The sequence below is a fragment of the Panthera tigris genome, chromosome B1 (assembly GCF_018350195.1).
Source record: "Panthera tigris isolate Pti1 chromosome B1, P.tigris_Pti1_mat1.1, whole genome shotgun sequence".
In the NCBI taxonomy this organism is placed as follows: Eukaryota; Metazoa; Chordata; class Mammalia; order Carnivora; family Felidae; genus Panthera; species Panthera tigris.
The window spans coordinates 39,873,800-39,898,901 of NC_056663.1; the positions used below are offsets into that span (position 1 = coordinate 39,873,800).

The 25,102-nt window shown below is 36.9% G+C and overlaps 1 protein-coding gene across 1 annotated transcript in view; it reads right to left on the reverse strand.

Moving 5' to 3' along the window:
• Window positions 1–1,303: 1,303 nt before the first annotated feature.
• FNTA (farnesyltransferase, CAAX box, alpha) overlaps window positions 1,304–25,102 on the reverse strand; it is a 29,992-nt gene continuing 6,193 nt past the window's right edge. The window contains exons 3-9 of the mRNA XM_042983342.1: window positions 17,804–17,918; window positions 13,804–13,908; window positions 10,662–10,788; window positions 8,962–9,110; window positions 3,810–3,872; window positions 2,213–2,384; window positions 1,304–1,937 (exon numbers count right to left, since the gene is read on the reverse strand). Coding sequence (XP_042839276.1) covers window positions 1,815–1,937; window positions 2,213–2,384; window positions 3,810–3,872; window positions 8,962–9,110; window positions 10,662–10,788; window positions 13,804–13,908; window positions 17,804–17,918 — 854 coding nt within the window. The 3' untranslated portion in view covers window positions 1,304–1,814. The remainder of the gene's footprint in view (window positions 1,938–2,212; window positions 2,385–3,809; window positions 3,873–8,961; window positions 9,111–10,661; window positions 10,789–13,803; window positions 13,909–17,803; window positions 17,919–25,102) is intronic.

Consider the following 25,102-nt stretch of genomic DNA (forward strand, 5'->3'; position numbering starts at 1 on the left):
ATGACCACGAAGCAATGTTTTAATAAATGAATTGCCACCTCAGGCAGAAAATAAAATGCCAAGTAACCAGGCTAATTCAACTGTGTCTGGTCTGCTTCACTTACATTTCTCAGTGTAAATTCTGCTTCTTATTAAACAGTCTTGATGAACTTTGTTGAGCCTATAACTCAGAATCCAATCAATTTTGGGACACCGATGAGATAGCTTCTGAGAGTAAATGCTATCTTGTAACTTCTCTGTAAGGTTTTTGTTCCGTATAACGCTTGAAATGGTCTACATTAAGAATGAGACTTCATATGACAATTTAAAGTATCAAATCAGATTTTTGAGTCTAAAACAGCAAAAAGATATGAAATGTTAAAAATATTATTTCCTAAATTCTTCAGAAGACTATCCTACTGTATATAAATTCCTTTAGTTGTAGTTTGGTGCTTTGAACACTGAACAAGAACTCTTTATTCAGAAAGTGAGATTTAATTATGCACAGGTACAGAGAACTAACCTGTTCAACACTTCACTCTACTCTGGCATGTCTTCCTGAACTGTAGAGGCTGGAAAGCTATAAACTACATTTGCCAGATTCCTTTGCAGTTCAGAGTTTTAGATGTCATTCAGGTTCTTTCTAATCTGACCCACCGAAGTGAGTGAGCCTGTAATTGGGAGCTGCACCATGTGGAAAGGGAAGCAGATGTGCCCATACGCAATGGGGCAGGGGTGCACAGTCCTGGAGTGGCAGCCTGTCAGCAGTTTCCTGATCCCGGCACAGGCAACAGCAATTCGATGGCCCAGTGCTACAGTGTGGCTGGGCCATGTATTTATGGAAGATCAGGTAATCATTCTGTGAGTTACTATATACCTTAATAAACCCTGTAGGACTAAACTGTCTTGAGTAGATTTTGTTGATGTCAAGAATTGACCAATTCAGGGCACCTTGGTGACTCAGTCAGTTAAGCATCTGACTTTGGCTCGGGTCATGATCTCAGTTTGTGGGTTCAAGCCCCACGTCGGGCTCTGGTGCTGTCAGCTCAGAGCCTGGAGCCTGCTTCAGATTCTGTGTCTCCCTCTCTCTGCCCCTCCCCCACTCATGTTCAGTGTCTCTGTGTCTCTCAAAAATAAATAAACGGTGAAAAAAATAATTTAAAGAACTGACCAATTCACATTCTAATAACGTTTTCTTTAACATAATCATGTTTCTGGTTTCTACAGTTCTATGACAGTATTTTCTTTCTCAGTGGCTCTTCTAAGCTGAGACAATGTCCCTTGTACACACTTAAATGCTATTTAAAAAAACCAAAGTACTTTGTCATTGTTTTAGGATACATCTATCATTTTATTATAAAACCATTCTTTTGGCATTAGTTGGTTACAGTGATAGCAAGATACTGTGAGTGTGGCATAGCAGCTCTAATGTAACAACTGCATTCCCTGCTTCCTGAACCAAAATTTAAATTACCTTATATGCATTACATACAAGTTACCCGCACTCATTAATGCTGCAAATTCTGACGCATATACCCTGTAGGGAAGAGCTGATGCTAAGGGATTAGAACAAATGTTGATAAGACTACAAAAGTTCCTGAATGGGACTTTGTTTCTTCTCCTTCCCCCACCAAATCACTTTGCTTAAGAAGAATCAAATTACTAGTCTGAATAGCAGCAGCACCCAAGGAGCATCACACTTAGTTCTTGTTAAAAAGCAATACCTGTGCACGTTTTATACCACAGGCAAAGGGAATGATCACTTTAGTTTTAAACTCCTGCATTAGAGTCTCTTAAAAAAATAAAATCATTCCATCGAGTTCTTCTAGATGGTGTTATTGCTGTACATTTGTTGGCGGGTCACTCTCCGTGCTGTGTTTGCTTTGAAGGGATCTTCCGATGTATCTCCAATATTCCTTTCTTATAGTGTCCTTTTCTTTAGCTAGGATTTCACACAACTGAAAACGAAAAACAAAAATTCTTTAAAGATAATGGAAATCAGTCTCTAGAGCAAATGCTTTCGAGCCAATACAGTTAAACTCAGATCATGTTCAAATGACCTACACCACTATAATTATATACTCTGTTCACTAGTGACCTGGGTTTTGCCCTGAACAGCAGAAATAGCCCTGCACTGAACTCCTGAGTGAACATATTGAAAAGGTCATGAATATAGCCACACTGGGTGAATTCTGAGACACCAAGAAGAAAAGCAGAGTCCAGACTGGCTTACCTCTAATGCTTTATTAAGAATGTCCTCCTTGTTGTCACATTGGTTTTCTAGCATGTCTTCATAGATATCCACGAGAAAGGCAATTAGGTAGGGGGAACTGTGACTTGGTTGTAAATCAAGTAACTGATTTAACAGATTGGGATATTTGGAAAGACCACGATCCTGTAAAATTCTGAAAGAAAAATTATCCTCAATTCTGACAAGAAAAGAACAAAAATAACAGAAAGTTCAAGAGAAAATGACCTCTGTAACATGCACAAGAGGAAACTTATTTTGAATGAAGCTGAAACTAAATGAAATTTTTAAATTATGTGTGAATTTTATCATGGATAATTACAAGTTGAGTACAATTAGTTAAAAACAATAATGAAACTTAAAAAGGATCATTTATTAACTCAAACTGCTACACAATTAAATCAGAAAATAAACACCTTCTTAACATTAAGAAGTGAAGGAAGAAAACAACAGAGATGTTTCTATTTCTTCTTAAGAAGGTTCCTTATTCAGGGGCACCTGGGTGGCTCAGTTGGTTAAGCATCCAACTTCGGCTCAGGTCATGATCTTGCAGTTTGTGGGTTCGAGTCCCGTGTCGGGCTCTGTGCTGACAGCTCAGAGCCTGGAGCCTGCTTCGGATTCTGTGTCTCCTTCTATCTATCTCTGATCTTCCCCCACTTATGCTGTCTCTTTCTTGTCTATCAAAAATAAATGTAAATAAAAAAATTTTTTTTAAAGAAGGTTCCTTATTCTTTTAGCTATCCAGATATTATAGGCCCCAACCCTGGACACATCAACAAATGTGACTGTGCTCTGTACTTTATGCTCTTTGGGCCTAGTTTCCAGGGAGACCTCTAAGCTCAATAAGCAGCCTGCTTATGTCAGTGGCCAGGCAAGTGAAATCTTGTCAATTTAAGGAATAAGACTTCTAACAGATCTCTAGAAATGAAAATAGAAATGCTGGCTATCCATCTGTGCAATGTGCTTATAAATAGTTTGCTTTGCCTTTATTACATTCCTGAGCCAAACAGAAACTAGGTGTCTAGGTATGTATATCCCATTCTTTGACATAAAGACTACAGGACTCATAAATACAATTAAAATTGTATTATTGTTTAGTCATGGACTATTCTTTAATTTTTTTTTTTTTAATGTTTATTTTTTGAGAGAGAGAGCATGAGCAGGGAAAGGGCAGAGAGAAAGGGGAGACAGAGGATCCAAAGCAAGCTGAGCTGTCAGCACAGAGCCCAATGTGGGGCTTGAACTCACGAACTGTGGGATCATGACCTGAGCCGAAGTCAGATGCTCAACCGACTGAGCTACCCAGACTCAATTATTATCCAGGTGTTCTTAGGCACATTATAGAACTATTCTGAACCCTAGTCATGGACTATTCTAAAAACTATGATGGTATGTACTTGGGAGGTGAAGAGAAGGATAGAAGGCACTGTTGGGTGTTACTGTCTAACAGTTACACTTCCCTTAGATCCAGAAAAATGGAAAATTCTTTAGTATCCTTTAGAATCTGATTAATGGAACATATTCCATGATACATCATATTAGCAGTTGTTTTAATACAAAACAATACAAAACAACCTCTTACCCTTTCAAATAGTTCCAAGCACTTTCATTATGTGGTACTAGTTTGATCATTTCCAACGTGTACCTAGAAGAAAATAAATACGTGTATAATTTGAAAAGCAGTGCAATAATTAGAAACAGTTTTCTAAGATTGTAGCAGAGCTTGGATATGTGCTTTCATTTATCTTATTAGGCTGTGACTAGGTCTAGGACTTATATCTACATTAGACAGAATCCCTCAAATCTGCAGGAATCAATTCATATTTATGTAGTTCCTCCCTCCTGGAAGTCTGTACCCAGTTCTAGGAAGGGACACCTAACTAATATGAAGGCTCAACTCACAATAGGAAAAGAAATTGATGTGGAAGATTTCCTTTAATATAGGCTTTCCCTTTGAAGAAAATGTCAGCTAAAACAGGTTTTCCTCTTATTGGTAAAGAAATCTTGAAAAGTCTAAGATCTATATATGCCCAACAAATCATAAGTCATTCAAAAAGAAGAACTACATAATCTCAGGAACTGTGATAAAAAATAAGACAGCATGGAAATTATACAGACAGAATAAAAATGAGAAACCAACACAAATGTATATTTCTTATATTCTAAAAGATGTGATTATATATCTTATATTCTAACCATGACATGATTACCAGTCAGAATGGTAATTCTCTCCCTTTAACCAGGTTATTAACTATAATTCGGATCCAATTACAACAAATTCCAAGAGTTACAGAACTAAGCTTTACTACACACTTGCTCAAGTAAGTTACCAAAATTTAGTAATCTTGGTTTTATTGCAATGCCATTAGGATAGCATTTTTTTTTTTTTCACAGCGAGTACAGGAGTCCCCCTTTATCTGCAGAGGATAGGCTCCCAAACTCTCAGTAGATGCCTGAACCACAGAGTATCAAATCCTTTATACTAGGTTTTTCCTATACATACATACCTATGACAAGGTTTAGTTTATAGACACCAAGAGATTAACAATAAAATAGAACAATTATAACAATATACTCATTGTAATAAAAGTTATATGAATGTGGTCTCACTCAAAATATCTTACTAGACTGTACTCACCCTTCTTGTGATGATGTAAGATAATAAAATGCTACATGATGGGGTGCCTGGGTGGCTCAGTCAGTTAAGCGTCCGACCTCAGGTCATGATCTCACAGTCTGTGAGTTCGAGCTCCACTTTGGACTCTGTGCTGACAGCTCAGAGCCTCAAGCCTGCTTCAGGTTCTGTGTCTCCCTCTCTCTGCTTCTCCCCCTGCTCACACTCTGTCTCTCTCTCTCAAAAAAAGAAAAATTTTTTTAAATGCTACATGATAAGATGAAGGTAAAGGACAGGCATTGTGACAGAGCAGTAGACTATACTACCTAATGTCTCACCATACATATGTCATCAGGAAGATCATGTTTCTGGATCTGATGGCTGACCACAAGTAACTGAAACCATGGAAAGTGAAACCACATGTAAAGGGGGTGGCGAGGGACTATTGTAATAATAAACTCAGCACTATGAAAAGGTTTTTTTCCAACATTTTTACATGACCTAATGTTTCCAGTTATTTTTAAAACCATGTCCCTGCATGTCTTCACTAGTCATTGTAGACTATTAATTTCACTTTGGCAATACCTGAAGGATTTTATTTATATATACATGCACTAAACTATTATCTGTATTAATGGTTAAAACATGGGCTTTGAGGTCAGAAAGCCTAGCTTCTAATAGCCCCATCAATTATTATCCAGGTGCTCTTAGGCACATTATAGAACTATTGTGAACTTCAAGTTCTTCATCAGATATCTCACAGTGTAATTATGAAAATTAAATAAAAATTCCTGCATGTAGTAAATGCTTAATAAATGGTAACTATTATTAATAGTACTAGTGGACTGTGTACTCCTAGAAATATGGCCAGGATATATTAAATAAAAAAGAGCAATGTGTATAATACCATTGCCTACATTGCTGTAATACATGTTTGCAAATATATTTAATAAGGTTTGGAAGGATTCACACTAATTGTAGCTCACTCTAAACAATGGGGTATGAGAAGAGAGAGAATAAGAGATTTTGATATTTTACTTTATGTAATCCAGTACAATTTCCCCCTACAACTAGACTGCATTCCTTTTATAACAAAAGGAAAAGAACAAATCATCAGGTACACCTATATTCTTTAGAGTTAAAAAATTTAGTTAACACAACTAATTCTAGATAACTACAGCTTTTTAAGCACTTTCTTTTATCTGCATTAATGGTAACACCTTAAATATGGAAAATTTTTAGATTATTTTTTTAAACAATTTTTTAAAGATTATTATTATTATTTTTTTTTTTTTGAGACAGAGCACATGTACAAGTGAGGGAGGAGCAGAGGAAGAGGGAGAGAGAGGATCTTTAAGTAGGCTCCATGCCTAATGCAGAGCTCGATCTCACCACTGTGAGATCATGACCTGGGCCAAAATCAAGTCAGATGCTTAACTGACTGAGCCACCCAAGTGCCCCTAAAGATTTTATTTTTAAATAATCTCTATACCCACAACCCCGCAATCAAGAGTCACATGCTCTACCGACCGAGCCAACCGGGCAAACCCCCTGGAAATCTCATAGATTCTTGACTGATTATTTCTATTTGGTAATAGAAACCCAGTAACCTGCCTTTGAAGGCTATGAGAAGTTCCCACTTTCCACTCTTCATACTCAGTTTTTAAGTATCTTATTACATCTAGCCTAATGAAGTACACTATGATAAATAAGGAATATGAAATTCCTAATTATTAATTGGATTAATTTAAGGAAGAATAACCTGAAGCATTCTACCTTTTGGCAAGAAAGCTACTGAACTCTACAAAAAAGATGACACTTTGCTGTCCTTTAGAGTACTTTTGTCCTAATCCTCACAACAGAGTACCAACTCTAAAAGAAAAAAAAGTAATATATTAAGGGCTGGATGATGAGTCTGAATTTTCTCTACTCAAGTCCCAGTATTTACATTTAAGAATAATATGATTATTTCAGTAAGTTCACTGTTCAGTAAGTTCATTGATCCCTTAGATCAATACTATTCAACAGAGATGAAAATGTTCTTTATATGTGCTCTCCAATATAGTTAGTAATCATTAGCCACATATGGATCCGGAACCCCTGAGATGTGATTCATACAACTGAGGAACTGAATTATGTGATTTTAATTAATTTGAATTTAAGCAGCCATATGTGGCTAGTGACTACCATATTGGACAGTGCAGCTTTGGAGAAAAGAACAGTAAAAAGAAAGTGTAAGATGTTTTTGAGGGGTATGTGGCTGCTCCAGAAAGACGCCTGAAACAGAGAGTTAATGCAGGACACTTAATTATAAACCTTTCTTTTTTTTAATTTAAATCACCAGAACCTTATATAGAACACAAAAGAAAAGCCAGCTGCCCTGATCCAAAGAGAAGTAATGGCAAAGGAGATAAAAGCAGATGGTCATAAAAATCAGCTCTTCCCAGGAGCTGTTAAAACAACTTTTACCTTTTTTTTCTTTTCTTTTTTTAAAGTAAACTCTAGGCCAACGTGGGGCTTGAACTCACAACCCTGAGAGCAAGAGTCACATGCTCTGGGCCCCTGGGTGGCTAGGTCAGTTGAGGATCCAATTTCAGCTCAGGTCATGATCTTGCAGTTCCTGAGTTCGGACCCCACATCAGGCTTGCTGCTCTTAGTGCGGAGCCTGCTTGGGATCCTCTGTCTCCCTCTCCCTCCATCTCTCCCCTGCTTGTGCTCTCTCAAAAATAAATAAACATTAAAAAAACAAGAGTCACATGCTCTACTAACTGATCCAGCCAGGTGCCCCTAAAACAACTTTTATAATTAAAATGGTAAGTATGTTCTCATCAGGCTATAAAAACAATAAATATATTCAAATTTAAAACAGACATTAAGACAAAATAGACAAAGCCAGAAAAGAGGTGGTTATTAATGTTTATGGATATTAATATTCATGCCAATTCATAAATTCTCTTTTAACAGCTTTTTGTATGCTAAAGTAGTAGTTCTCAACTGCAGATGGTTTTGCCCCACAGGGGACATTTGGCAACATCTGCGGACATTTTTGTCACAGCTCGGGGCAGGGGTTTTCTACTGATATAATAGGGCATAGTGCCTGGGTGGCTCAGTCGGTTGAGCATCTGACTTCAGTTCAGGTCATGATCTTGCTGTTCATGAGTTCGAGCCCCACATTGGGCTCTGCGCTGACAGCTCAGAGCCTGGATCCAGCTTCAGATTCTGTGTCTCCCTCTCTCTCTCTCTCAAAAATAAACAAACATTGGAAAAAAAAAGGCATAAAGGCCAGGAATGCTATAAAAACCCTACAACATACAGGACAGCTCCCTACAACAAAGACTTATCCTGCTCTAAACTCTGCACAGTAGAGTAACATGGCCTATAGGGACTATTATCTAAAGGTCACCAGAATTTAATAAAATACATTGTTGTTGTTGTCGTTGTTTTACATTGCAATATTGGTTTCAGAAGTAGAATTCAGTGACTCATCACTTACATATAATACCCAGTGCTCACCACAAGTGCCTTCCTTAATACCCAACACCCATCTAGCCCATCTCCTACCTACCTCCCTCCATCAACCCTCATTGTGTTCTATATCAAGAGTCTCTGAGATCGTTTTGAAATAAAGCTTCCTAGACACTATGAAATCTGACTTCTTCTCAATCTCTAGTAGTTAACGATATTTCAAGAAATGTAAGACACTACAAAGTAGACGTATACTAGAGTATCTGTAAATTTGTCATTATAGACTTCATCCATGTATTCTGTCCTACTAGTTCCATGAGGGCAGGATCAGGAGCAGTCTTTTTTTATTTTAATTTTTTTTCAATGTTTATATTTTTAGAGAGACAGAGAGACAGAGCACAAGCTAGGGAGGAACAGAGAGGGAGACACAGAATCCAAAGCAGGCTCCAGGCTTTGAGCTGACAGCATACAGCCTGATGTAGGGCTTGAACCCATGATCTGTGAGATCATGACCTGGGCCGAAGTCGGACGCTTAACCAACTGAGCCACCCAGGTGCCCGAGGAGCAGTCTTGATCTTTGCTGTAACCCCAATGCTTGAGACCTGACAGGTACACAAATGTTCTTTTAATGAGTGAACAAGTGAAGATTACTAACTGGACTTCTCTCTCCAATATAGCACGATCATTGTAGCCAGTGGTGTTAGAAATTACGAAGTATCTTTGGTTCCAGACAGAGTTATTTCTCACATCCTCTTTGAGAAGTTGGTCTACATACTGCAGTTCATTATCCCAAAGTTTAAATTCCTAAGAGAAAATACAGAATATCCAATTAGAAATGTCCCATTATTTTTTAAGATTTTATTTTCAATAAAATCACTCAAAGTGGGGCTCGAACTCACAATCCCGAGATCAAGAGTCACATGCTCTACCGACTGAGCCACCCAGGCACCCCTAGAAATGTCCCATTATTAATAAAAAATAAAATTTCAGCAGAGCTAGGTAGAACTGAAGATGTGGGTGGGACTCATCACATAGTTGGAGGAAAGTGCTAGTTGCAGGTCAAGGAAATGAAGGGGGGAAAGAAAAGTCATCAAAGACAAGGGAACGGTCACAAGGAAGGAAAGAAATTTTAGGAAGACAAAGCAAAGTGTCCTGTAATTCAGTACCATCTTCTTGAGAACAATTTAGATACCAAGAGGCATGTTTATACTATTTAAATAGACCCAAGAATTACTCTAAAGGACTAAATCACAGGCAAAAAAAAGGCATTATGTAACTAAATGCTTACGCATTGTTTAAGGTGAAAATTTAGAGGGAAAAAACCCAAACTCAGTAATAATAAAATGATAAACTATAGTAAAGTGTATTAATTTGATGGATTTGATATAAATATATAATATTAAGTAAAAGGGAATATTAAAAATGCTTATATATGATAAAACTACATTAAAATACATGTGGAGAAATATACAAAACCGGATTTAGATATAAACTTTTACATTATGGAGCTGTTTTAGTAAAAAAAAGATCATAGGGAGAAGAGAAACAATAAAGATAATTAAGAAAATAAATGAAATGGTCAAAATTTACAAATGTGGCAAAAATTGGGGATAATTATGAAAAAAGCCAATGGAGTTATACTTCTTATTTGATACTGGCAAAAAGGTAGAATTTCATAAAAAAACACCAAAAATCTTTAGAAAATTTATCCCTTTAAACAAATTTAGAAAAGTTTAAATTTTTAAGTAAAAAAAAGAATTTTGTGAAATCCTCTTGGTATAATGAATAGTGCACAAAGTAGCAATCACTGGAAAAAATTCATAGGAAACAACACTAGAATTGTTTGATAGAATAAATAAAATGCCCAGAGTGGGAGTTTTAACTATGCTCTACTATTCAGGATTTAGCATAAAATTTTAACAAGTGGGCAGAAATAAAATACTATTATTGTAACATCATATTCCAAACTGTATGTATGCAAAACCCCAGTAGGTACAATGCCCTTGTTAATTAAAATAATACAGTTATATTAAAAAATTACAACTACATTTTCTATTCAACTTGCTAGCAAATATAAAATGGGATGCAAATTCAATCTAAAAAATATAAAAATTACTATTACTCTTCTTTAATATGAAGCTACTTACCAACATATCTTGAAAGGTTATAAAATTAATCAACATAAAGGATGTCAGGTTTAATTAAGTATCTTAATAATTCTTAGTCATTGTAATTGTGGGTAATGATCTATATGTGTGTTTCAGTTCAGGAGTATACTTACATTCAACAGTAATTTTAATTATTTAATTCAGGTAAAACATAATCTGAAAAACACTGTAACAAGAAAGGCAATACCTGAATAACCCACTGTCGATGTTGCCAGGCATGATAATTCTTCGCATCCTGATTAAGAATATCAGCAATAAACTCCAGCTCCTGAGATGGATCTTTTAGCCATTCCACTAATACTCGCCTATGATGCCTAAGGCCGGGAAAAGAAAGAGGTTTTGTGTTAATGTATCCAAGAACTAAAGTATCAACTGCACGTATTGTATTAGACGATGTGGAGGGACACTCAAAAAAAACAGAAATTCACCTTTAATTCTCAAGATTCTACTGGAGAGAAAAGGTAACACAGAAGAAACACTAAGAGGGAAAAGTTCCAGAACAGTAAGTAAGAGCTGAACAAACAAAACAGTAATTTGTGTGTAAAATGAAATAAAATACTCAGGGTTTAAAGAATGTTTATTTAAAGCTAAATCTGGAAGTCCAGTACAAGATCCTGTCTAAGAATTCTGAAACATTCCCAGATGGCATAATGAGACTATAGGAAATGTGATACTACTTAATCCAGTATAGAAGATCCTCTGGTTATAAACAGGCTCTGTTTTTCTGAAGTCCACAGCATCACCATACAAGCAACTACTCACTCCACTAGTTCATGGGCAGAACTGAATTCACTTCTACTCTGGCAATTAGCTATGACAAGCTGCCAAGTTTGTCAAGAGTTGTTTCTGTACTAGAAAAATGCTTAGGTTTTCTGTTGGAGTCTATTTTTTAAATTTTTTTAGCTAAAATATTTATAAAAATTTATTAGTAAAAATGTTCTAAAAGTCACTGTGGTGATGGTTGTACATATTTGTAACTATACTAAAACAACTGAACTGTACACATTTTTTTTTTTTTAAGTTTATTTTTGAGGGGGGTGGTGGCAGAGAAAGAGGAAGGGAGGGAGGGAGAGAGGGTGAATTCTAAACTGACACCACACTGTCAGCGCAGAGCTGGATGTGGGGCTCAAACTCACGAACCATGAGATCATGACCTGGGCCCAAACCGAGAGTCCAACACTTAATAAACTTAAATAAACAAACAAACAAACAAACAAACTTAAATAAATAAATAAATAAATAAATAAACTTAAAGAAATAAATAGGGGCTCCTGGATGGCTCATTCAGTTAAGTTTATTTATTCTGAGAGAGACATAGAGAGCACAAGCGGGGAAGGGCAGAGAGAGAGGGATCGGAATTGGGTTCTGTGCTAACAGCAGAGAGCCCGATGCCGGGCCTGAACTCACAAACCATGAGATCATGACCTGAGCTGAAGTCAGATGCTTGACGGACTGAGCCACCCAGATTCCCTGAATTGGGGAATTACCACTTTAAGTAGGTAAACAGTAGGGGTACCTGGCTGGCTCACTTGGTAAAGCATGAGACTCCTGATCTTGGGGTCATGAGTTCAAGCCTGGCATTGGGTGTAGAACTTACTTAAAAATAAATAAACAAACAAACAAATAAATAAATCAGTAAATAGTGTAATATGTGAGTTATATCTCAACAAAGCTGTTTTTTAAAAAAATCCATTAGTATTCAATATACTAAAAGTGAGTAGGGGGGCACCTGGGTGGCTCAGCTGGTTAAGGGTGGGACTCTTGATTTCAGCTCAGGCCATGATCCCAGGGTCTGGGATTGAGTCCCATATCCAGCTCCGTTCTGAGTGTGGAGCCTGCTTGGGATTCTCTCTTTCCTTCTATCCCTCTCCCCTGCTTGCATTCTCTCTCTCTAAAAAAATAAATAAAAATATAAAAGTGAGTAGGAGTGACAGGGAAAAGGAAAAAGATTTAATGCTTAATAAATGATTTATTTGCATGCATGGAAAATTTTAAATCTCATCTTATAGGGGTGCCTAGGTGACTCAGTCGGCTGAGCCTCTGATTTAATTAGGCTCAAGTTATGATCTCACAGTTCATGGTTTGAACCTCGCATTCAGCTCTGTACTGGCAGTGTCGAGCCTGGTTGGGATTTTTCTTTCTCTGTCCCTCCCCAACTCACACTCTCTCCCTCTCTCAAAATAAACATTTTAAAAAAATAATTTAAAAAAATAAATAAAAATTCATCTTACAGAATATTAAGAAGGCAAGATACTACCCAAGAGGAAAATTCAAGAGGTAAAGGCTTTTAAATTTATTTCAGAAAAATTCCAATACAGTGAACACTAGTAATTTATTTTTCTAGATTCCTACTAATTTTGTAATTTAGGAAAAACTTAAGAATTAGGTCCTGGGGTGCCTGGGTGGCTCAGCTGGTTAAGCATTTAACTTTGGTTCAAGCCATGATCTTGCAGTGTGTGAGTTCGAGCCCCGCATCAAAATTCCAGAGCCTGCTTTGGATTCTCTCTCTCTCTGCCCTTCCCCTGTTCGCACTCTCTCTCTCTCAAAAATAAATAAATAAACCTTAAAAAAAAAAAAAGAAAGAAAAAGAAAGACATCCTTCTGCATGAAAGTTGAACCTTCACCACTACCTCCTCCTCCATCTTCACAATAACAGCAACCACAGTGGCTTTAATTCAAGGGGTGCTCAGTATACGACGGGTACTGTTCAAACTCTATTTCTTTCCTACTTGCTCTCTGTCCTCCTGCTCCAAAATGCCTCTCTTTTTTCTCATTGTATTCTATTCCCCTCACCCATAATAATCCCTATGGTTTTGTCCATGCTAACTTAGGGCTTAGTTTCTACAACAAATATACTCTGTAAAACACTGTGGTTTTCACACTGCACTGTGAAATAACTGGCTGTATTATTTGCTTTCCTTGTTAAACTGTGTGGTTCACCTTTGTATCCCCAGCATCAATATAAATTTTTTGAATACATAAACGAATGAAAGATCAAAATACCAGTCAAGTCATTTTATAACACACAGGATAGAAAACATTTTTTCAGATTCTTCACTCAAAAATTTTCTAGCAGTATTATATGCTAATGTCAAAATTTTAAATAATAATAGCAGTACACACACTTGAGTGTTAACTAAATGTTAGGTACCACTTTAAGCACTAAACATAAAATTATCTCATTTAATTCTCTTAAAAGCCCTATGAGACAGGTAACATTAGCTCCAATGCAAAGTACTTAAATTATAAAGAAACAAATTCCCTATAATCTCATCACTGGGAAGGTAATATTAGCATAGTGACATGTTTCCTTCCTATTTTCATCTTACCAAACTTGGTAGTTTTTGGGCTGTTCCTCAATTATTGCAGTGATGTAGTTCATTTCCTCGTGTAGATCCTTTTGAAGTGACTTTAAGAGAACTCTCCGAAAATGCCTATAGCAAACATTAAGCATTGTTTCATTACTCCACATAAACTGACTAGCCACAGGATCAGATAAAGCTTTAACAATACAGTTAGACATGCTTCTTTTTTTGGTAGGTATTCCATATAACCAATAATTTAGCAATGGAACTGCATGGGGTTGTCCCAACTCTTACAACTATCTGGTGATTGGAAGAATCAGCATTTTGAACTAAAACTGGTGAAAGGCAACAAATGATTTTTTTCAGTTAACTAATGATTATTTTCAGTTAACACTGGTTACCACTATTCTATTGCAGGCAAATCAAAGACATCTCTTTACCTATAATATTTCCCTACATGATACAGCTTATTTGTTTAGATATATTATTCATATAATTAATTCCATTGCAAACATCAGCATATATTGTATTTTTAGAGCCACCACAAATATCCTACTTATAAATGAAACACGTTTCTCTTTAATTTCTTTCTTTTCTTTTTTTTTTCATTTCTTCATAGGTATAATCAAATCATTAAAAAAAAAAACTTTTCTCTAAAGACATGATTATTAGTTCTGGTCTATTTTTAATTCAAAATTTCCAACTCAATAAATACTAAAAGACAAACAGCTGCTTTGAAAGTTGTCTTTTAAAACGAAATGCTAAGGGGGGCCTGGGTGGCTTGGTCGGTTAAGTGTCCGACTTCGGCTCAGGTCATGATCTCACAGCTCAAGAGTTTGAGCCCCGCGTAGGGCTCTGTGCTGACAGCTCAGAGCCTGGAGCCTGTTGCAGATTGTGTCTCCCTCTCTCTCTGCTCCTCACCTGTTCATGCTCTGTCTCTCTCTGTCTCAAAAATAAATAATAAACGTTAAAAAAAATTAAAAAATAAATAAATAAAATAAAATAAAATGAAATGCTAAATAGGACTATAACAGTATTTCTCTATTATTATTAAAGAAAATTAGGCTTCATAAAGCATGGACATAAACAAGCATCTTGGTTTACATGGGTAAAGTTATCAGACGTACTGCCTTTTAAAAAAAACAGCAAATAAATTTAGGAGATTTTTAAATGCATTCTAAGTTACTTTGTGTTATGTACAGTCAGGAATTTCTTAAAAGATAAGAAAGTGCATATTAGACGCGATTCATTCCAAAATGATGGAATATCATACTAAGAATCCCAGTGAACATGGTAGATTAAGTAAGTTTATCCTCCTACCCTAATAAAACCCCATAAAATGATAGTAAAGGAATGAAAACAGTATAAATCCACAGGACAAAGAGAATTAGGGACAAGGGGATACCACAGCAATTGGGAAAGGTCAGAATTATGGGAAATAGTAAGCTGACAGGTAAGTTTTAACTGACTTTGAAAAACAGAAAGTGCTAAAAACCTGTCAACAGAGGGAAAAAGGTTTAGAAATCAGAGGTGTCAGGTATTCCCAAAACCAGGAATCAAGGATGGGGCTGGAAACAGTATAAAATCTGGAAATAGCCCTTAACAGCCAAGACCCCTCCCCCAACCTTGAACACAGAAGTGACAACATCTACTAAGTTGGTATGAGATAAACAAAAAAAAAATATGTGTATGTCTCTGCCCCTGGTTCCTGGCACAGAGTTCCTGAACATTTAAAAATTCCTAAGTGATAAGTGTACTAGAAGCATCCTATTGAGGCAACTCTGGGTGGGGTGCTTAGGTGGCTCCTAGTCACCAGGAAGACCAAACCTTGGAATTATCAGCCCCACCTCCCACTGTCTGGATAGAGTAGAAGGGCTACAAATAGAGTTAAATGACCATGCTTATATGAGGGAACCTCTATAAAATCCCAATACTAGGGGGTTTGAAGAGCTTCTAGGTGGGTGAACACATTCATATTCTAGGAGAGGACATACCCTCCACAAGGACAAAAGATCCTCAGCTTGGGACCCTCCCAGACCTTGCCCTATGTATCTGTTTATCTGGCTGTTCATCTGTATCTTTTATCACATCCTTTAATAAACTGTTAAACATAAGTAACTGTTTTCCTGAGTTCTATGAGCCACTGTAGCAAATTAACTGAACCCTAAGAAGGGGTCATGGGAACCTCTGATTTATAGCCCATCAGTTAGAAGCACAGGTGACAAATGGACTTGCACTGAGTATCTGAAATAGGGGGCAGTCTTGTGGGACTGAGCCCTTAAACCTGGGGGATCTGATGCTATCTGAATCTCAGGTATGTACACAATGTCACGTAGACAATGTCAGAACTGAGTTAAATTGTAGGATACACAACTGGTATCAGAGAAAATTCCTTGGTAGGGGAAAAACCCATAGCCATTGTTGACTAGAAATGTCAGAAGTGAAGGGTTTTGTGTGAATGTAAAGGAGACACACAGGAGAAGAAACCATGTTTTGTTTCGTTTTTTTAAACCTGGCAAGACATAAGTGGCTTTATTCTCTGGAAAAATCTGAAGCAGAAAGGAATTAACAGACACAGGAATATAGGGTGAGGAAAAGGAATATAGGGTGAAACAAGGAAACGTAAAATGTTGATATACTAAACATTTGAGAACCCCCACCCAACCCATCTTCCCCTGCCTGACCCCCAGAACTGTGGCAGCCAAACACATACTCCTGAGGCAATAACCAGACGACTCTTCTCTGGAGGAACAAACTAGCCACAAGAAAAGATGGAGAACTGCTGACATGTAAAGATTTCACACAAAACAGCCACATCTCCACTCACTAACCTCACAGTGAAGCCCGCCCGTCGACAAGTCCTGCCACACACAGAGCTTCCAATCAGGATTTGTCCTGCCTCCATTATAAGTTTGAAAGGAGAGTCAAGGATTTGAAAAAAATATTTACATGAAAGAAAGAGACCAAAACAAACACAAAAAAATGAAAGTATGTCACACATCAATGAAAAGATAAGATGCTATTAAAAAAAATTCAGAGAACAAAAAAGAGCTTTTGGATATTAAGAAATTTTTGAGCACAGACACAGTCAGAAGATAATGTTGAAGAAATATCACAAATGTAAATGAAAAGACAAAGAAATGAAAATAAGAAAAAGCAATACAAAAGATACCACATGTGACTTAAAAAAACATTCCAGAAAGAGAAAACAGAGGAAAGAGAGAGGGAATTATCAAAAGAACATAAAAAAAAAATTCCCTGGACCTACTAAAAAGGTTTAAACGTGAAGTAATGAGTCTTCTCAATAGAGGCTAAAGGAAATAGAAAAACATCTTTAAAATTCTGAAGGAAAATATTTCTAATCTAGAATTCTACTAATAAAATTGAGAAGAGCCTCTATTAAGACACTTTTCAATGTACAAAATCTCAAAAATGTTTTTCCACACATCCTTTTATAAGTTCTCTTCTATTCAAGAATGTGGTCAGTAAAATGAGAGTAAATCAATAAAGAGAAAGAGGGTCAGGTCTGGAAATGGGATCATGAACGCACGAAAGAGCTGAAGACTAGATGTACAGTGCCCAAACTAGACGTACAGGTGAAGAAGCAAAAAAGGAGCTGAAGGATTACCTGTTGTATTCAGCAGAAATGACACATTTTATACATATCAGAGCACATGGGAGACAAATTACTTACTGGCACAAAGAAAATGAAACTAAACCAAAAAAAGCAATCTGTTAAAAGGAATACTCTGAAATACTATAAAATGTGGGTCAGCATATTTAGAATATACAGGTTAGCTTAAGAAAAAACAGCTAAGAGTTCTTGCCTCTGGGTAGTGGGACCCTGGTAGTGAGAAGGAAGGAGGCAGAGGATGTCATTTTTCATTCAGTCTCTGACTTTTAAACTCATAGCATGAATTATTATTTTGATAACAACTGAAGTTTAGTTAAGGAAAAAAGAGAGCCATCTGAACTAAAACATGACACATTTACGTGGGAAATATTAATGATGAGTTTTACTTACCACACTGTATAATTTGCTGCATTTAACTCAATAGCATCTCTGGTTAGTTTAAAAGCTCGTTCACTTCTTTCATCACGCTGCAGAACAGCCCGGAAATAATCATAAACATCTCTAACTGGGGAGAGAGCACACTGTTGCATTAGGACTATCTTTCTTGTTTAAACTTAGCACTATAATACAAAATGCTGTTCTATCTTATGAGGAAAGATACTGCATGTGTATCATTTATAACAATAAACAAAAGAAAGTCAAATGACTATGTGAATGCCACCTTGAGAATGCTTTAGTGTCACAGCCATAATATATGTGTAACTGTGCCTCCTGCTCATGTGTATGTACAGGGGTTAATGCCAGACTCCAAATCTCCAAAAGACCTAATGCATTAAAGTAAAATTAAAGTGCATATATTCAAACATATTCAGTTACTACTTTTCTCACATTTTGTCAGTTTTATAAGTGAAAAAGCAATGTACATGATAGTAGAAAATTCAAATAGTATAAAAAAGTTCACACTAAATTTGACTAAATTCCCAGTCCTTCTCCACAGAAGAAACCACTGTTAACTGATTCTACTGTATCCTTCCAAATACATTCTATGGATATATAAATATATGTTCTAAATCCATCCTCCCATTTTTTAATACAAATGATCACAGTGGGGAACATGGCTAGCTCTCTTGATCTTGGGGTTGTAGTTCGAGCCCAATGTTGGGTACAGAGATTACTTGAAAATAAAATCTTAAAAAAAATAAAAAAATAAATGAGATCACATCACACTCTATGTTCTGGGCCTTGCTTTTTTCATTCACACATTATTAAAGGTAGTGTAAAATTTACATACTCATTGAATCAATTGGAACTACTGTTCCAGTTCTAAGAAGTTTTCTTACAAATATACTCTCATACACACCCAAAGCATCCAAGGAAATTTACTGGAGTATTTGATTACATAAGAAAAATTTAAAAGGCTGGTCTGATGGTAATAGGTTAATGAGAACTTACTAAAGTTGGTATATAACCACCCACTGATAAATCTGACTGGCTTCAAAAGAAAAAAAAGGCAATGAAAACTGGAAACAAATAATCTTTCCATTAGTAAACAATGGGCTAAGTCCATTATGGCACACTCATACAACAACATACTATGCAGTCATTAGTAATGAGGCTGCTATGGTACATACACATACGGAATAACTGCTATGACTATTAGGTGAAAACAGGAAGAAATGGAACAGCATGCTACTCATTTAGTTAAAAATATATGCTTATTTATGAATACACTGAGGAACAGAGATGGGAAGACATAATATTCCATTACAAAGTTCACCATATGCTGCAGAGCATTTCACTGTATGGTACTCAAATTCTATTTAACTCATCCCCTATTAATGAATATCTCATTCTTTTGCTGTCCTGAGTACGACTGTATGCTTTTGTGTGCATGTGCAAATTCAGCACATCTGTTAAGATAAATTCCTATAAGTAGAATTACTGCATCAAGGTGATGTGCACTGTTGATGCTCACAGGTATTGCAAAATTAAGCTCTAAAAAAGATCTGATCAATATATATATATTCCCTCCAAGAATGTATGAACAGCCTATTTTTTTCCATATCCTCACTAATATATTAAAACTTCTCAGGGGCGCCTGGGTGGCGCAGTCGGTTAAGCGTCCGACTTCAGCCAGGTCACGATCTCGCGGTCCGTGAGTTCAAGCCCCGCGTCAGGCTCTGGGCTGATGGCTCGGAGCCTGGAGCCTGTTTCCGATTCTGTGTCTCCCTCTCTCTCTGCCCCTCCCCCGTTCATGCTCTGTCTCTCTCTGTCCCAAAAATAAAAAAACAAAACAAAACAAAAAAAAAACTAAAAAAAAAACTTCTCATCTTTGCCAATCTCTTAACTGAAGAAACTTAGACTTTGACAAATATTAACCTGATGTATTCCCATTTTCCACAACAGAAACTGAGGCTCAGAGAGATCAACAAGTTCACAATGGGTCAGTGTATCTTGCAGACAGAAGTTAAACCCAAATCTAGACTGATGCCAAAGGCCATGCCACTAATCAAAATGAACTAGTAGATATTACAGCTGAAATGCCCTCATAACATAGTTTGTGCTATGGCACAGAACAGATTATAGCCCAACACACGTTATTAAAAAAAAAAAAAAATGTGGTAAACACTCCTAAATACTTTTTTCCACAATTAAAAACGTATGTGGACATGCTATGCGATTTTTCTTAATACTGTATAATTTTCCAGCTACTGGTAATTCAAAAACTTTTAACAGATTATGTATAAAAACCATATCTATATATCCTAGTTTGCCTAACCAGTCTGTTAATATTGGCAATGTGGAGCATTTACAATTTTGTTTTATAAAAATCACTGTTTTAAGCTTCCAATGACTTTTCACTAAAAATTTTTTTAAGTTACATATATAATGCATACGTGCACATACTGTTTCCTTAGACTAAAGCCCCCAAAGTGAAATTATCAGAGAAGAACATCAACAATTACAGATCTGGGGCACCTGGGTGGCTCAGTCAGTTAAGCGTCTGACTTCAGCTCAGGTCATGATCTCACAGTCTGTGAGTTCAAGCCCCACGTCAGGCTCTGTGCTGACAGCTCAGAGCCTGGAGCCTGCTTCGGATTCTGTCTCTCCCTCTCTCTGCCCTCCCCTGCTCAGACTCTATCTCTCAAAAATAAAAAAATAGGGGTGCCTGGGTGGCTCAGTCAGTTAAGTGTCTGACTTCGGCTCAGGTCATGATCTTGGGGTTTGTGGGTTCAAGCCCCCGTGTTAGACTCTGTACTGACAGCTCAGAGCCTGGAGCATGCTTCAGATTCTTTGTCTCCCTCTCTCTTTTGGCTCCTTCCCCACTCGTGCTCTGTCTCACTCTCTCAAAAATAAATAAACTTAAAAAAAATTTTTTTTAAATAATAAACATTTAAATATATATATTAAACAATTACAATATACATATATATATATATTAAATACATACTATATATGTATATTAAACAATTACAGCTCTTTACAAATTCTGAGACATGGGGTGCCTGGGTGGCTGTGTTGGTTAAGCATCCGACTCTTGGTTTTGGCTCAGGTCAGATCTCACAGTTCACAAGGGTTCAAGTGCTGCATCGGGCTCTGCACTGGCGGTTGGTGTGGACCCTGCTTGGGATTCTCTCTCTTCTTCCTCTCTCTGCCTCTCCCCTGATTGTGCTCTCTCTCTCAAAATAAATAAATATTGAAAAAAAAATTCTGAGACATAAAAAGGTTACCTACTTCTAAACATTATCCTTTTTTTTTTTAAATCTTTTTTTTTTAACGTTTATTTATTTTTGAGACAGAGACAGAGCATGAACAGGGGAGGGTCAGAGAGAGAGGGAGACACAGAATCTGAAACAGGCTCCAGGCTCTGAGCTGTCAGCACAGAGCCCGACGCGGGGCTCGAACCCACAGACCACAAGACCATGACCTGAGCTGAAGGCAGACGCTTAACTGACTGAGCCACCTAGGCGCCCCTAAACACTATCCTTAAAAGGTTGAAATTAAATCATACCAGAATAAAATTTAGAAACATAAGTGGCAAATAACTATGAAATATTATGCACTAAGAACCAAGCTCCCAAATAATTTTCAAGTTATAACAAAATGCTTATGACACATTAACTCTATATACAATGTATATATACATTATTTTATGTACACACATATCTACACATATAAAACATACACACATGCACATATATGCAATATGAAACCAATTTTGCAGAAACATTCACAGATGAGTACAAGGCTATATACCAAATATTAACGGTGGTTCTTTTTTTAAAATGTCTATTTAAGTTTTTAAATTCCAGTTAGTTAACACACCGTATAATACTAATTTCAGGTGTACAATATGATGACTCAATACTTCCAGACATCAGCTAGTACTCATCACAAGTGCACTCCTTAATCCCCATCATCTACTTAACCTATCCCTTTACCCACCTCCCCTCTGGTAAACTGTCAGTTTGTTTTCTACAGTTAAGAGTCTGTTTCTTGGTTTGCCTTTTTTTTTTTTCCTTTGCTCATTTGTTTCTTAAATACCAATTCTGACTGAAATCATATGGTATCTTTCTCTGACTTAGTTTGCTTAGCATAATACTCTCTAGCTCCATCCATGTCATTGCAAATGTGGCTCAGTAATATTCTGTTGTGTCTATTTACATCTTTTTCTTTAATTTATTCTTTTTAATGTTTATTTCTGAGAGAGCATGAGCAGGGAAGGGACAGAGAGAGAGGGAGAAAGAGAATCCAAAGCAGGCTCTGCACTATCAGCGCAAAGCCCAAGGTGGGGCTCGAACTCCTAAACTGAAAATCATGACCTGAGCCAAAGTCGGATGCTTAACTGACTGAGCTACCCAGGTGCCCGTTACCACATCTTCTTTATCCACTCATCGATTGATGGGCACTTGGGCTGCTTCCACAATTTGACTATTGTAAATAATGCTGTGACAGACATCAGGATGCATGTAACCCTATGATTAGTATTTTGTATTCTCTGGATAAATACCTAGTAGTATGAGCACTGGACTGTAGGGTGATTCTATTTTTAATTTTCTGAGGAACTTCCATGCTGTTTTCCAGAGTAGCTGTACTGGTTTGCATTCCCATCAACAGTGCAAGAAGGTTCCACTTGCTCCCCATCCTCGCCAACACCTGCTGTTTCTTGTGTTGATTTTAGCCATTCTATTGTGAGGTGATATCTCATTATAGTTTTGACTTGCATTTCCCTGATAAGTGATATTATCTTTTCATGTGTCTGTTGGCCATTTGTTTGTCTTCTTTGAAAAAATCTCTACTCGTCTTCTGTCCATTTTTTAATGGATTATTCACTTTTTTGGTTTAGTTATTTATATATTTTGGATACTAACCCTGTATCAGACATGTCATTTGCAAATATTTCCTCCCATTCCATAGGTTCCCTTTTAATTTTATTGTTTCCTTCACTGTGCAGAAGCTTTGGATTTTGATGAAGTCCTAATAGTTTATTTTTGCCTTTGTTTCCCTTGCCTCAGGAGACATCTAAAAACAAGTTGCTACAGCCAATGTCAAAGAAGTTATTGCCTATGTTCTAGGATTTTTATGGTTTCAGGTCTCACATGTAGGTCTCTACTTCATTCTGAATTTATTTTTGTGAAGGGTGTAAGAAAGTAGTCATTTCATTCTTTCTCATGTAGCTGTCCAGTTTTCCCACCATTTGTTGAAGAGACAAGTCTTTTTCCCATTGGATATTCTTTCCTGCTTTGTTGAAGATTAATTGACCATATAACTGCAGATTCATTTCTGAGTTTTCTATTCTGTTCCACTGATCTGTGTGTCTGTTGTTTTTTTTTAAGTAGGCTGCATGTCAAGGACGGAGCCAACACAGGGCTTGAACTCACTACCCTGAGATCAAGACCTGAGTTGAGATCAAGAGTCAGACGTTTACCTGACTGAGCCACACAGGTGACCCAATCTGTGTGTCTACTGTTGTGCCAGTACCATACTATTTTGATTACAACAGCTTTGTAATAGAACTTGAAGTATGGAATTGTGACGCCTCCAGGTTTGCTTTTCTTTTTCATGACTGCTTTGGCTATTTGGCATCTTTTGTTGTTCCATACACACTTTAGGATTATTTTAGCTCTGTGAAAAATGCTGTTGGCATTTTGATAGGGATTACATTAAATATATAGATTGTTTTGGGTATTTGGGAAGAACAGACATTTTAACAATATTTGTTCTTCCAATCCATGGAATGCCTTTCCATTTCTGTGTCATCTTCAATTTCTTTCATCAGTGTTCTATAGTTTTTCAGAGTACAGGTCTTTCACCTCTTTGGTTATGTCTATTCCTAGGTATCTTATTGTTTTTGGTGCAATTGTAAATGGGAATGATTCCTTAATTTCTCTTTCTGCAGCTTAATCACTGGTGTATTGTAATGCAATTTCTGTACATCGATTTTGTATCCTGTGACTTTGCTGAATTTGTTTATCAGTTCTAACAGTTTTTTGATGATCAGGTTTTCTATATATAGTATCATGGCATCCACATATAGTGGAAGTTTTACTTCTTCCCTACCAATGTGGATGCCTTTTATTTCTTTTTGTTGTCTGTCGCTAGGACTTCCAGTACTATGTTGAATAGAAGTGGTGAGTGGACATCCCTGTTTTGTTCTTGACCATACAGGAAAAGCCCTGTTTTTCCACATTGAGGATGATACTAGGTATGGGTTTTTCATATATGGGCTTTATTATGTTCAGGTATGTTCCCTCTAAACCTACTTTGTTGAGGGTAACAGTGTTTTGTTTTGTTTTGAAGTTTATTCACTTATTCTAGAAACAGAAAAAGAAACAGAGTGCATGGGGGAGGGGCAGAGAGAGAGAATCCCAAGCAGGCTCTGCTCCACCAGTGCAGAGCCTGATGCAGGGCTCGAACTCACAAACCGTGAGATAATGACCTGTGCTGAAATCAAGAGTCGGATGCTTAACCAACTGAGAGCCCAACAGTGGTTCTTTCTTTCTGTTTTTTTTTTTTTTAATGTTTATTTTTGAGAGAGAGAGAGAGAGAGAGAGAGACAGTGTGAGTGGGGAGGGGCAGAGAGAAAGGGAGATACAGAATCCGAAGCAGGACCCAGGCTCTGAGCTGTCAGCACAGAGCCCAACACAGGGCTTGAACCCACAGAGGAGATCATGACCTGGGCTGAAGTCGGACGCTTAACCAACTGAGCCACCCAGGCGACCCAACAGTAGTTATTTCTTGATGATGAGACTCTTCTTTTGATTTTTAATACTCAAAATTTTCTACAATGAGCACGTTTTACTTTAAAAAACATTTCTAACTAGAAAGAAATACATATTCCATGCAAACATTGTAAACAATATAAAAGTACATGAAGTTTCCCCCACTTCAATGCCACTCTCCAATGCACTGGATTTCTTTCAAGGGTACTGGTAGTTACCAGACATTTTTCTAAGCATATAAACATAGTTGTTTTTTTTTAATTCTTCTTTTTAATTAAGTAATCTTTATGACCAACATGGGTCTTGAACTCATGACCCCATCAAGAGTCAATGCTCTATAGACTAAGCCAGCCAGGCACCCCAGTTACTTATTTTTAATGAAATTGTTATATTAATATTCACACTGCTTTTCATTTTGCCATTCTCCTCCTCAATTATATGTTCTTCCATATACACATCTACAACACTCTTTGTCCACTATTCATTCCATACAAAGGCCATGGCATAATTTACATATGAATGCCTT